The 13,249-nt window shown below is 43.9% G+C and overlaps 1 protein-coding gene across 2 annotated transcripts in view; it reads right to left on the minus strand.

The window, feature by feature from the left end:
* LOC309566657 (arf-GAP with SH3 domain, ANK repeat and PH domain-containing protein 1-like) overlaps positions 1–13,249 on the minus strand; it is a 348,714-nt gene that overhangs the window by 9,307 nt on the left and 326,158 nt on the right. For both annotated transcript variants that reach the window (XM_082271898.1, XM_082271897.1), the window contains 2 exons: positions 12,157–12,305; positions 9,164–9,286 (listed from right to left, as the gene is read on the minus strand). In XM_082271898.1, the coding sequence (XP_082128024.1) occupies positions 9,164–9,286; positions 12,157–12,305 (272 nt within the window). The remainder of the gene's footprint in view (positions 1–9,163; positions 9,287–12,156; positions 12,306–13,249) is intronic.

Consider the following 13,249-nt stretch of genomic DNA (forward strand, 5'->3'; position numbering starts at 1 on the left):
TGACATAGGGCTCTATTAATAGCAGGTTTTGGAGCTTCAGTCGGTGAAAGGTCATCTAGGATGCCTAGAATATATCTGGGTTCAACTGGTACGGGTAATATAATGGGAAAAACTCGATTTTTGTACTTACTGTAAAATCTATTTCTCTGAGTTCATTGACGGACACGGCGCTCTATAAATCATCAACTACTGGGTTATATTGCCAACTCCAGGAGTAGGAATAGGCAGTAGGAATAGGCAGAACAAAAAACACCTAGCTACGCCCATGGGTCATCTTCAGCTGGTATATAACCCCCCTCAGAACTCTATAGAGGGGTGGGTGCTGTGTCCGTCAAACTCAGAGAAATGGATTTTACGGTAAGTACAAAAATCTCATTTTCTCTTTCGTTCATTGACGGACACAGCACTCCATAAATCATAACTACTGGGACGTCCAAAAGCAGTGCCAAAAGGAAAATGAGGGGTGGGGAAAATAACCCAAGGCTAAACATAAGATCCCTTAACCAGGACACATGAGCCTTAACTGGGTCACAGGAGCCCCGTCTGGAAAAAAAAAAGGTTTAAAAAAAAAAAAAACACCCCTCAAGAGGGAACAGCCTCTCTTAAACAGCAGCCTGCAAAACTTTGCAGCCAAAAGAAGCATCCGCAGATGCCAAAGTATCTACCTTATAGAATTTCGTGAAGGTATGCACGGACGACCAAGTGGCCGACTTGCAAACATGTGATATTGAAGCCTGATGATGGAAGGCCCAAGAAGCACTTAGCGCCCGAGTAGAATGCACCGTGACAGGGAAAGGTGGAACCTGACCTTTAATTGAATAGGCCTGAGTCACCGTCTGTCTGATCCATCTGGAGATGGTAGCCAAAGAAGCGGCCAGCCCTTTTCTTGTTCCCTCCGTAACCACAAAAAGCGTGTCTGACCTCCGAAAAGACTCAGTAGCTGCCAGATACACCCGAATCACACGAACCACATCCAAGGTATGCAAAGCAAATTCCTTGGGATGAGCCAGCTTGGGACACAAGGAAGGCAACACAATGTCCTCATTCAAATGGAAGTCAGAGACAACTTTGGACAGGAATGATGGACAGGGGCAAAGAACCACATTATCCCTATGGACCACTAAATAGGGACAGCGACAGGATAATAGCACCAATTCCAATACCCTGCAGGTCGAGGTAATAGCACCAAGAATGTCCCCTTCTGGGATAACATAGGCAAGGGAATCTCTCGAATATTCTCAAATGGAGGTTTCTGGAGAACCGAAAGCCCTAAGTCTAAATCCCATGGCAGCAAAAGAGACCATGCAGGTGGGGCCAGATGTCGAACCCCCTGAATGAAGGTACAAACGAAAGAGTGCGTAGGTAGGGGTCGCTGAAAGAAGATTGCCAAGGTAGACACCTGAAGAAAGGTTAAGATCCAAGCCACAGAAAAGGATTGAGGATGAGTGCTAATCGACTCACACCAAGAAATGTACGCTTTCCACGTACAATGGTATATCTTGCTGGAAGACGACTTCCTCGCCTTCACCATAGTAGGGATCACTGATACAGTCAGACCTCTATCCCTCAGTACCTGGCTTTCAATAGCCAAGCCATTAAAACCAGCGACTGTAAAGCAGGATGGTAGATCAGCGCTTGGGACAACTGGTCTGCTCTGAGAGGAAGCCCCCAAGGGACTTTTACAGCCACCAAGATAATTGGAAGATCCTCGCTCTTGACTCCTCGCAGGAACTGTGGAAGAAGCCTTAGTCGAGGATGATGCTGGCCTTACTGTCACCCTTGGATGCCTGCGCGTCTGTCAGAGGACCTCATCACAAATGACTGTATCCTCCTGTGGAGCTGAACCTGGTAAAGGAGCTGCATGTAAGACTGTGAACACACACTATCCCAGGAGCCTTACAGAGTGTGGATAGCGGGGGAGACCCTAGGGTCTCTACTGCATTCTCTGCCCTGAAAACCCCACCAGACTCTAAGTCCAGACAGGGGGGATTGGGAGTGGGGGAAGCTCAGCTCAGAGAGGGATTTAAGGATGGGAGGAGGGAACCTGCAGGCAGGTAGGACCACATCTGGAGTTTACCCTTGTCCACCCCAAAGAAAAACACCACAAGGGGAGAGGGGGGACTGTACTTACCCTTCCATGGTGCGGGTAATGCTCCAGACAGAACTCCTCACCACGGAAGTAGGGGAGCTGTCGGCCAAGGGACCGCTGCGACTCAAACCCAAGCCCAGTCGAATGCGACCCTGCGAGACGTTTAACTTGCGGGCCAGCCTCTGTCCATGAGGCAATGTCACCGCCGACCTAGCGTGTAGCTGAGGTCTGCACGCACTCGCTGGCTGGGCCGGGGGGGGGGACACTACTGGATCTAGATTATCCAGCCCATCGCCCAGCCTGGCAGTTGATTGTAGACCTCCAGAGAGAAAACAAAAAAGATGTAATGAAGGAGAAAATTTCTAGGACCAGAGATCCCAGCCGGGAGCTTAGGTCCTTACTCCTGACTAGACAGAATAAAACTGAGCAGAGTGGGGGGTTATATACCAAGCTGAGGATGGTCCATGGGCGTAGCCAGGTGTTTTTTGTCCTGCCTAGTGCTACTCCTTGAGGAGGCAATATAACCCAGCAGTTATGATTTATGGGTCCATCGATGAACAAAAGAGAAAACCGTATTTATGGTGCTGATCACCCCAGTTCAGTAACAGTGAAGTTTAAGACATCCCCATAATAGATGGAAAAGGTCACCTGGAATGGTGGCGCATTTAGTGCAGAGGGGAGACTGCAAGATTCCCATACGGTGTAGTTTCGCTGGCTTTAAATAGGCCCGAAGAATAATATATAGTTGGGAAAGCCTTTGAGCAGTGTTAAGTGAGCTTTGTAGGACTGATTCAAGAGCATTATCTCAAAACTCCTATTCCACAGAGTCTATATCCTGTTCCCATTTCTCTCTAGCATTACAAGGATAATCTTCTAAATATAACGGGAGTAGCATTGTATAGCATCTGAAAATAAACCCTTTGCTATCCTGGACCAAGCAAACATATCTAAAGACAGGCATGGGAGATGGAGACCAATCTGTGAAGAGGTCCTGTGAGTGGACAGTATGACGGAGTTGGGAATAGTAGAACTGAGATGTGCGGGGGAGGCGTGGCCCTGCACAAAAGTTCTACCAATCCATCCGGCAGGCCAATTGTAGCTAGCATGGAGTGTGTCACCAATGGGCTCTCTCAATACATTGATTGCTTCCTACAGCCCATGGTGCAATCTTTGTCTTCATACCTCAAGGACTCGTTACAGCTATTGGACATTTTGAGTAATTATCGTTGGGAACCCTCTTACATTTGGCTGTCCGTCGATGTCCAATCTTTATTTACTTCTATCCCACATGAAGCTGGCCTCACAGTCCTCAGTTTCTTTCTCACCAAAGAATGTCATCTGCATCCTGTGCAGGCCCGGTTCATTTTGGAGGGTACCCACTATTGTTAGGAACACAATTACTCTTTCCAAGGGGATTTTTTCCTCCAGATATGGGGCACGGGGATGGGAGCCTCATTTGCTCTGTTACGCCAACCTTACCCTTGGCTGGTGGGAAGAGTCTCGTAGCTGGAAGACCAATCTGTTTGCTGCCCATATCGTCCTTTATGGACAATATATTGATGATATTATCGTCATCTGGGACGGCCCCCCTTCCTCAGTTATACCTTTTGTTCAATAATGTAATGGCAATACCATCGGTCCTTCCTTTACCCATGTTTGTGATCCATCTACCTTGGTTTTCCTTGACCTTGAGCTAGGCCATACCAATGGGCAAATTACTTCCAAGGTGCATTTCAAACCCACCTTAGGCAACTCTTATCTTCATTTCCATAGTTGCTATCACCCGAGGTGGCTTAACAACATCCCTAAAGGACAGTTTGGTAGCCTTTGGAGGAACTGTACACTTGATCAGGATTATTTTTCTCAAGGTCAGATCCTCAAAGAGAGACTTCTGGAAAATGGTTTCAACCCCATCATACAGCATAGTTGAACAATCCTTTAAAACATGTGCCACTAGCAAGAATAGGGCTACTAAAACTGCTAACCCAGTTTCACTCCCGTTTCAAACAGATGAAGAGAGTCAATGCACAATATTGGGGGATCCTTTTGAAGGAACCCAAGTTGGGGCCGGTTCTTCCAAACAGACCTAAAGTGGTCTATAGAAGGGCTCCCAATGTGAAAAACAAAATTGCCCCTCGCAAATTACCATCCAGCAATAGGTCCTCCTCCCATCCTTAGGCTACCTTCTTAAATATAGTAGGGATGTTTCAATGTAAAAAACTAAAATGCAAGATGTGCAAATTTGTGGACCACCGCAAAAAGAATTTTACCGATAACAAAGAAAAAACATATTCAATTAGTTCCTTCTTTTCCTGTTCCATGGATTTTGTTGTATACTGCCTCTCATGTCCCTGTGTTCCCTCTATGTAGGCAGGACCTATTCGTTCAGTCCAGGTACGTTTTGGTGAACACAGGAGACTCATTGAGGAAGGCAGCACTGATCATAGTGTTCCCTGCCATTTTAAATACACTCATGATGGCTCCACCTATGGCCTTCAAGTTTGGGGTTTGGAACTAATTCCCCCAGTGACTCTGTGGTGGAGAGGTTTCATACCCTCTGCCGCTGAGAAACTCTGTCACCAGAAGGCCTCAATGAGGAATTTGAGGTGCGTACTATTTTATAGAGAGTACCCGGTCTCCTCTCTGTTCTTAAACATTTTTAAATTTTGGTAAATTATTTGAGATTCTGTTATCATGAACTTTTGCTACATACAAGTCTGTCTCTTTGTATTAGAAAATGCGTATGAGTTGTGTGTGTGTGTATATATATATATATATATAAAATTTATTTTAGGTAATTAGATTTTTTTTTTACCATATATTTGTCTTATATACATCTTTATTACCAATATATATCCATTTTTAATCATATATGAATATATCTCTGGTAATATTAATGGTAATATTGTAATGTAATACTACTTGATCCTTATATTTACAGTGCAGCTATTTTATTTATTTTCTTGTTTTACTCAGTTTCCAGTAGTAACGTTGTATTCCCTGATACTGGCAGTCTGCAAGCCAAGGGTTAATGGCTCTGCTATGTCTTCTGTGATTTTCTCTCCCCTCCCACTTTCCTCCCCTTCCAGCTCTACGCAGCAGCTCAGCTTTCTCACTCCTTCCCTTCTCATGTCCCTCCCCTTCATGGGCGTCCACAGAACTTTTTCCAGGGAGGGGGCATTATTTTAAGGTCAGCCATGACCTTCGCCCTATTTCAACAATGTCATGAAGGTGAGGGACTTAGTCATTATCACATAAAGCACAGGCGTTCAAAGGTTTGAGAAACCTGATGCAAGAGCAAAGCTGACCCTCTCTGTTTTAGGTTCGTGCAGGAAGCGCATGCCTGCACGTGACGTCAGTACATGCTGTGATGTCACGTGCTATGCCTCTGTGCATGAGGCCACAAATCTTCTCAATTTCCTTGCCCCAGGCTCCCCCTCTCCTGGAATAATAGCACCGGGGCCTGGGGTGAGGACAGTGGTCTGCATGGCTGCTGTCGTCAGTATTTATTACGCCGCTCACGTGGCCTGCCGCCTCTCTCCTCCTCTTGGCCTCTCCTTCACCTCCCACGTGAGCGGCGATTGGCACTCTGAAAACTGGTAAAGAACTACTTATTTTCTTAAAACACATACACAGACACATGGTCACGGGCACACAGGATTATTAAACAGACCAGACAGGATAGTATAAAGTAGCTTTAAGGGGGAAAATTAGATTCCGGGGGGCACTTGCCCCCCCCCCCCCCCCATGCAGACGCCCATGCTCCCTTTCCTGCCATTTTGGCTTTTTAAGTCCATCACTTCCTTTCACTGTCCATGAATTTGAAGAAGAGGGCAAGTCCCTGGAAACGAGTCATGCAGACCCCCTCTCCTGACAGCCACCAGGCATTTTGACAGCTGTCATCCTTGTGTGCAGCCTAGAGCCCCCTTTTGCTTATATCCATACTTTGAGCTGGCTGACTCCCCGTCATCCTCGGTCTCTGTTTACCAATTGATGCCTACAGCCTCACACTGATTACAGCTGCTTGGTCCCAGGTGTTTCCTATCCATGCAGTTTCATGCTAACTCCTATGTAAGTGTACTGCTTTTTTTAATAAAGTGTTTATTTGATACGGACCTCAGTGCCCTCCTATTCATTTTCTTAACTTTGGCCCTGTACCTGTGTATAAGCGGCATGATATTAAGTGTACAGTAGTCCGTTATAATAGGCGAGATATCTATACCCCTTACCTAAGGACTTGAATGACCGGACCACAGGGACAGGGCAGAGATCAGCCAATGATGGGGCAACTACATGGTTCAACGTCAAAAGGGCAGATTTGGCCCAATTAATCGGTAAACCAGAATAAGAACTGAAGGAGATTATTATAGCCATGACTTTTCTTAATGAGGCATCTGTGTCACTTAGAAATAATACCATGTCATTGGCATAAATAGTTATTTTCGCATTTAGCTCCCCGTTTTGAAAGCCGACTATTCTGTCATCAGCTCGAACCTTAGTGTCGGCCGGGAGCTGCGAAACACAGACCACTGCAGACTACCAGCTGATTCAACAAGGTTGGCATTTATTGGTGTTCCCCTATCTATACCTTATCTACCAAACCTTAAAGGGTCCAATCTGGATTAGAGGGTCCCTAATTTAATTACTGAAAGAGTCAAGTACAAATACCCCAAATAATCCTCCTGCGGTTGACTAAAGAGGCCACCTGGAGCACACCTTGATCTCAAACAGCCATCTATTTATATTTAAAGCGACATAGTCCTAGTTTATAGTTCATAATCTGTGACGTTTAACTTTAGAGGTAGCATTAAAACATATCCCCTGAAGAAACCGTCTGGTGAAACATGTAGGGATTGGTATCCTACAACAATACTATGTGAATCATGAATAATGTATACAGGAACTTTTTAACTATGTGGTTTGTCTGTTCATTTTAACCTCTTTTTGAAAAAAAAAAATTATATTGTTAGATGTATGTCTTGATTTTGAGTTAATTGGCACCTTAAAAATCCCTAGCCCTATGGGGGTTTTCTTTTTTCTTGCTTACTCTAATTGGGATGCGGTGCTTTTGAGTTATTCTCCAAGCATTACTTCTTCTTGCAGAGCTGCCAGGGTCTTAATAGCAAGAGCAAAAAGTAGGGGTGATAAAGGACACCCCTGTGCCTTTAGTTATACATTAACTCTTAAACTCACCCTAACTTTAACCCTAAGGCTGTTAGTATTATTCTTTTTCTAATACTTAAAGCATATTCCTGATATGTGCCTGCTATACCATGTACTTGTATGAGAAACATAGTTACATAGTTAGTGAAGTTGAAAAAAGACATCAGTCCATCCAATTCAACCTATGATGTGTGTGTGTGTTTGCTGTTAACTGTACATTGTATACCCCTGTATGTTGTGGTCTTTAAGGTGCCCATCTAATAGTTTTTTGAAACTATCAATGATCCCTGCTGATACCACTGTTTGCGGAAGAGAATTCCACATCCTCACTGCTCTCACAGTGAAGAACCCCCTGCGTATTTTAAGGTTAAACCGCTTTCCCTCTAGTTTTAGTGAGTGGCCACGTGTCTTATTGTATTTCCTTTCTCTGAATTGGTTTTTCCCTATGCTAGGGTTGCCAGTACAATATTTGTACATTGATACCATATCCCCCTCAATCGTCTCTTCTCCAGAGAGAATAAGTTCAGTGCTTGTAGTCTTTCCTCATAGCCGATGTCCTCCATTCCCCTAATTATTTTTGTTGCCCTTCTCTGGACTTTCTCCAGTTCCAGCACATCCTTCCTGAGGACCGGTGCCCAGAACTGGACATTGAATCCCCTTTTTTATACATCCCAGTATTCTGTTGGCTTTGCTTGCAGCGGCTTGGCATTGCATGCCACTGCCAAGCCTGTTGTCCACCAGTACCCCCAAGTTCTTTTCCATCCTAGACTCACCCAGAGGTTTCCCCCCTAGTGAGTAGCTTGCTTTCTGGTTTCTGGCACCCAGGTGCATTACTTTACTTTTTTCAACATTAAACCTCATCTGCCATGTAGTTGCCCACCCCATAATTTTGTTCAGGTCCGCTTGTAAGGTTTCCACATCCTGCCCAGAAGATATTGGCCTGCTTAGTTTAGTATCATCCGCAAATACTGAGAAAGTATTCTATTCTCTTTATATTGCTTCCTTTATGTGAAATCCCTGGTGATCTTGTCAGTTCCTCTGCTTTCCTATTAAAAACTGACCACACTAAGAAGGAGAGCACAGTGTGGACAGTTCTCTAGCCCTGCTCTCAGACTTATCCAGACCCCCCCCTCCCCTCGCACAGCCATTCACTGGGAAGTTCAGTGTGCTGCTGCTTTTCCTCCCCCAAGCTCTTATGCAGCTGAGAACAGAGGGAATGTGATCACTTAAAAAAAAGTGAAAAAAAGTATTTCTCATTTTTTATATCTATACAAAAATGTTTTGCCTATTTTAAACTGAATGGGTTGTTTTACAAGGTGATCATTTGCAACCACTTTAACTTCTAAAATCCTAACCTTAAAATTTTAATGTCAATGTAATTTCAAAAGTTCTTTTTAATCTGTTTGTAAATCTGGTCAAGCACTTCCTAATATGAGGCGAGAACTGTCTACCAACTGTGCATTGTCATCCTGTCACAGGAGCTTCTGGAGGAGACTACAAGTGGCCACGCCAACACACATTGCACAGATCCGGGCACTGTTGTCACTATCAGGATGCTAGTCCAGAGCAGTGATGTGCAGCTGACTCTGGAGGGAGAACAATAATTGAGGAAGTGTCTAAAAGAGGCTGGAGGAAATTAGCAAAACTAGGATGAAAAATAGGTTTAAAAAAACAGACAGACACGGTAATTGTTTATGATGTGCTTTAGCAAACTAAAGGTTGAAGTTTTGATACACTTTAACCTCGAAAGCCTAAACAAACCTGAAAGGCTATACTTACCATATCAGCCCCATTTCATTTCAAACGCTATTATGCTGGAGTCAACTGTCCAACCACTTTGCAATATGCGCCTATACTGTTCAAGGCACTTATGCAATTAGTTATCTGAGAAAGTTATGCTTAGCTACTTACCCACCAGTTGTCGTCCTCCTCTTCTGTGACTACAATAATTTCTCCTGTGATAAATGTGAGCTCATCTTCTCTATCAGCTGTGCAGTCAAACAAAGCCTTCACCCGTCTGAGCCTTGGTTTGCTCTTTAAAAAAAAAAAAAAAAGGAGGGGCAAGAAACAGATTTTTAGACATTGAGTTGTGTGGATGGATGAGCTACTCTTCATTTGATGCATTTAGGTCACAATTGCAGAGCTTGGTTACCTCAAAATGCTAGTTACAGGATACCCAAGGTAACCAGTTGTTGATTGCCCTTCAGCAGATTTACCTCTACAGGGCAGCCGCTCTGTGCAGAAATACCTATATATATATATATATATATATACACGTGATTCTGCACTTCCGGGTAGGGAGGGAGTGTGCCGCTTCTGCTGTGATTTGTCACAGCAAAAGCCAATCTGCGGGTGCCGGCCAATGGATGACCGCCGGCACCCGCTGATCGGCGAGGAGACACAATGGATGGAGCTCTTTATATGTAAACAATACAAAGCTCTGTCTTGTCAGCGGGATGTGCTGGATTTTGTTTCCCTGCAAAGCAGGGAATAAGATTCAGCACATCTCTTAGTAAAAGCAGCACACTGTGTATACAATAACACTAGTTAGGCACACATTAAACCCTTTGATCGCTCTAGATGTTTAAACCCTTCCTAGTCAGTGTCATTAATACAGTGACAGTGTATATTTTTAGCATTGATCAATGTATTCGTGTCACTGGTTCCCAAAGAGTGTCAGTTAGTGTCAGACTGTCCTCCACAATATCGCATTCCCGCTATAAGTCGCACATCACCGCCATTACTAGTATAAAAAAGAAATAAAAATTGCAGTATATATACCATAATTTGTAGACGCTATAACTTTTGCACAAACCAAGCAATATACACTTTTTGGTATTTTTGTTAACCAAAAACATGTAGCAGAATGCATATTGGAATAAATTTATGAAGAAATTAGATTTTAACTTTTTTTTTATTGGCTATTTTTTATAGCAGAATGTAAAAAATAATGTTTTTTTTTTCAAAATGGTTGGTCTTTTTTTTTTGTTTATAGTGCAAAAAATTAAAAACTGGACTGGAAGGTTTTACCCCTTAATGACCAGGCCATTTTTTGCGATACGGCACTGCGCTATTTTAACTGAAAATTGTGCGGTCATGTGAGGCTGTACCCAAAAAAAAACGTTTCCCCCCCACAAATAGAGCTTTCTTTTGGTGGTATTTGATCACCTCTACGATTTGTATTTTTTGCACAAACAAAAAAGTGCGACAATTCTGGAAAAAAAAACATTATTATTTTCTTTCTGCTATAAAATATTCCCAATAAAAAAAATGTAAAAATCTAATTTTTTTTTTATCATTTTAGGCCAATATGTATTCTGCTACATATTTTTGGTAAAAATGTTTTTTTATTTTGTTGATTGGTTTGCCCAAAAGTTATCGCGTCTACAAACTAGGGAAAAGATTTGTCATTTTTATTTATTTACTAGTAATAGCGGCGATCAGCGATTTTTAGCGGGACTGAGACATTGCGGCGGACAGATCGGACACCTAACTGACATTTTTGACACTTTTGGGGGGACCAGTGACATAACTACAGTAATCAGTGCTAAAAATATGCACTGTTACTGTACTAATTACACCAGCAGGGAAGGGGTTAAAGCAGAGTTCCGGGCTCAAAAACAACTTTGGCCCATCCGCTTGATGTAAATCCCCTAAAAAACAAATGGATACTCCCGATTTTTTTTTTCTTTACTTACCTTGTTTTTGAAGAAAGTATACTTACCTTCCTTCTACTTCCTCCCTCTTCGGCCGCGGCCTGCGCCGTCACTTCCTGCTTGCGATGACTCCTGAGAGCTGAACGTCATCGCTCCCAGGAGTCAGTGCGCCTGCACCGGCCTGCTTGTCAGTTCCGGTGCAGGCGCATCATTCCCTGCTAAACAGCTTCTGGGAATGCCCAGAAGCTCTGCAGGGATGACGCACCTGCCCTGGAAGTGATGAGCGGGGCCGGTGCTGGGCATTCTGGGACGAAGAGGACACGGAAGAGGACGCAGAAGAGGATGCGCTGGCTTCAGCTGCCCACACCTGAGATGGCAGCGCTGGAGAAGACATTTTCAAGGGAAGTATTTCTTCTAAAAGGTAAGTGCGACCTGGGACCGTTCAGAGGCTATCCATTATGGAATGTACTAGCCCTGACTGTCCCGGGGGATATTTTTTTTGAAAAAACATTTCCGAGGCCGGAACTCCGCTTTAAAACCAGGGGCGATCAAAGGGTTAAACATGTCCCTAGGGGGTGCTTTCGAACTGTGTGGGGGATGGGCTTGCTGAATGAACACAGAGACCTGTGTTCCTAAATAAGAGGAACACATGATTCCTGTGTTTATTACTGACAGAACAGTGGTCTGCCGTGTTTACAACGGCAGACTACTGATCTGTCTCCATGGGAAGCGATCGCGCGTGCCTGGCTGCAATCGGGGGAACCGGACCCGCTGATTTGCTCCCCCTGTAGCCAAATCGGTGCATGCGCGCACCCCCACTAGCGGCCCTGCGAAAGGACGTATTCGTGGGACAGAGCCGCTTTTCCTAAGTATATGTACGGTGGTTGACAAGTGCTTAAATACCACCATAAGAAAGCTGTATTTGTGGAAAAAAATTTTTTATAAATTGTATTTACGTACATGACCGCGCAATTGTCAGTTAAAATAACGCAGTACCGTATCGCAAAAAAAATGGTCTGGTCATGAAGGCAGGTAAATATTCCAGAGGTCAAGCCTCCATTTCTGGAGGTTCTAGAACTTGCCAGGGGGTATTTTTCAGCCTCTATGTAGCAATGTCAAAAAGTCTTTGCAAATAATTACGTAATAAGAGCAACAACACATTTTCACATTTTGTTTTCAGTTTCAAATAGAAATAAGTTCAAATATCTTATCATTCATTATAAAAACTAGGAACCCCTTAATTCTCACCAGACTCATCCTCCGTGGCATTGGCTGAGGAGGCTCTTGAGTGGGAGTTGGCACGCGGTACAGTTCCTGCACAGATGAAGCTGGAGACGGGCTGGCCTGGAAGGATCTTTGGTTGCCTGCTTTTGAATATCCTTCTGTCCTATAATCAACTGGGAAGAGGAGACCAATAATTCATCTATTACGGTCATGGTTGATTTTATGACATCATACTACCCTAGGTATAGTGGTAGGCGGCTGTACGCAGGCATGCGCTGCTACTTGTGTATAAAGTGGCACATGTGTACAGACATAAGGTCCCGAATGCAAACCATCTACTCCCATTCATGGGCAGCTGTATCCAGCATGCCAGGGGCTTCTGGGCACCAAAATAAGCCAGTGTGTTCACACTGTAAGGAAGAATGCACTTGTGTATATGAGCCATTAATGTTATTTTATTATTTTCGAGTTGGGTTTCAAGTTGGTTTCTAACAACTTAGTAACACCTGCTGATTCTTTATAACAGAGGGCTAGCAGGCTGCCAAGATACTGATTCAGCAGTAACAGGAAGAGAGTCAAGACGTCAATGCCTGCGTAACTTTAAAAATTTCTTCACAATGCTTATAGATATAGGCAGTCCCCGGGTTAGTACATAGATAAATGGGGGTTTGTTTTAGATTTGACTACTTCTTCAGAATATGTAAACACTTGATAAGGCTGAAAAGACACCAGTCCATCCAGTTCAAACGATGTGTGTGTGTTTATGTCACTACAATTTCCCCCTATTATGCTCATCAAAAAGTTTTTTGTTATTTATCTACACTCCCCACTGACACTACAAACTATGGAAGGGAGTTCCAAATCCTTTCTGCTCTGACAGTAAAGAACCCCTTTTGCAGTTTAAGGTTCTGCTTCCCGTCCAACTTCATTGAGTGACCGCATGTCTTTTTTTAAAGCAGGACTCAACCCAAAAGGGGATATTCCACTTTAAGGCCTCCTCCCCCGCAGGCTGTCACAGCCGGGTGCCCAAAGTAAAGATGATGGCAAAGGAGGACACAGAGAGAAAACGGCTGAGGTGAGCACACTGCTTGATTGTGGGACAGGTGAGTGGCTGTTT

The sequence above is a fragment of the Pelophylax lessonae genome, assembly GCF_965119305.1.
Source record: "Pelophylax lessonae genome assembly, chromosome: 11".
Taxonomy (NCBI): Eukaryota; Metazoa; Chordata; class Amphibia; order Anura; family Ranidae; genus Pelophylax; species Pelophylax lessonae.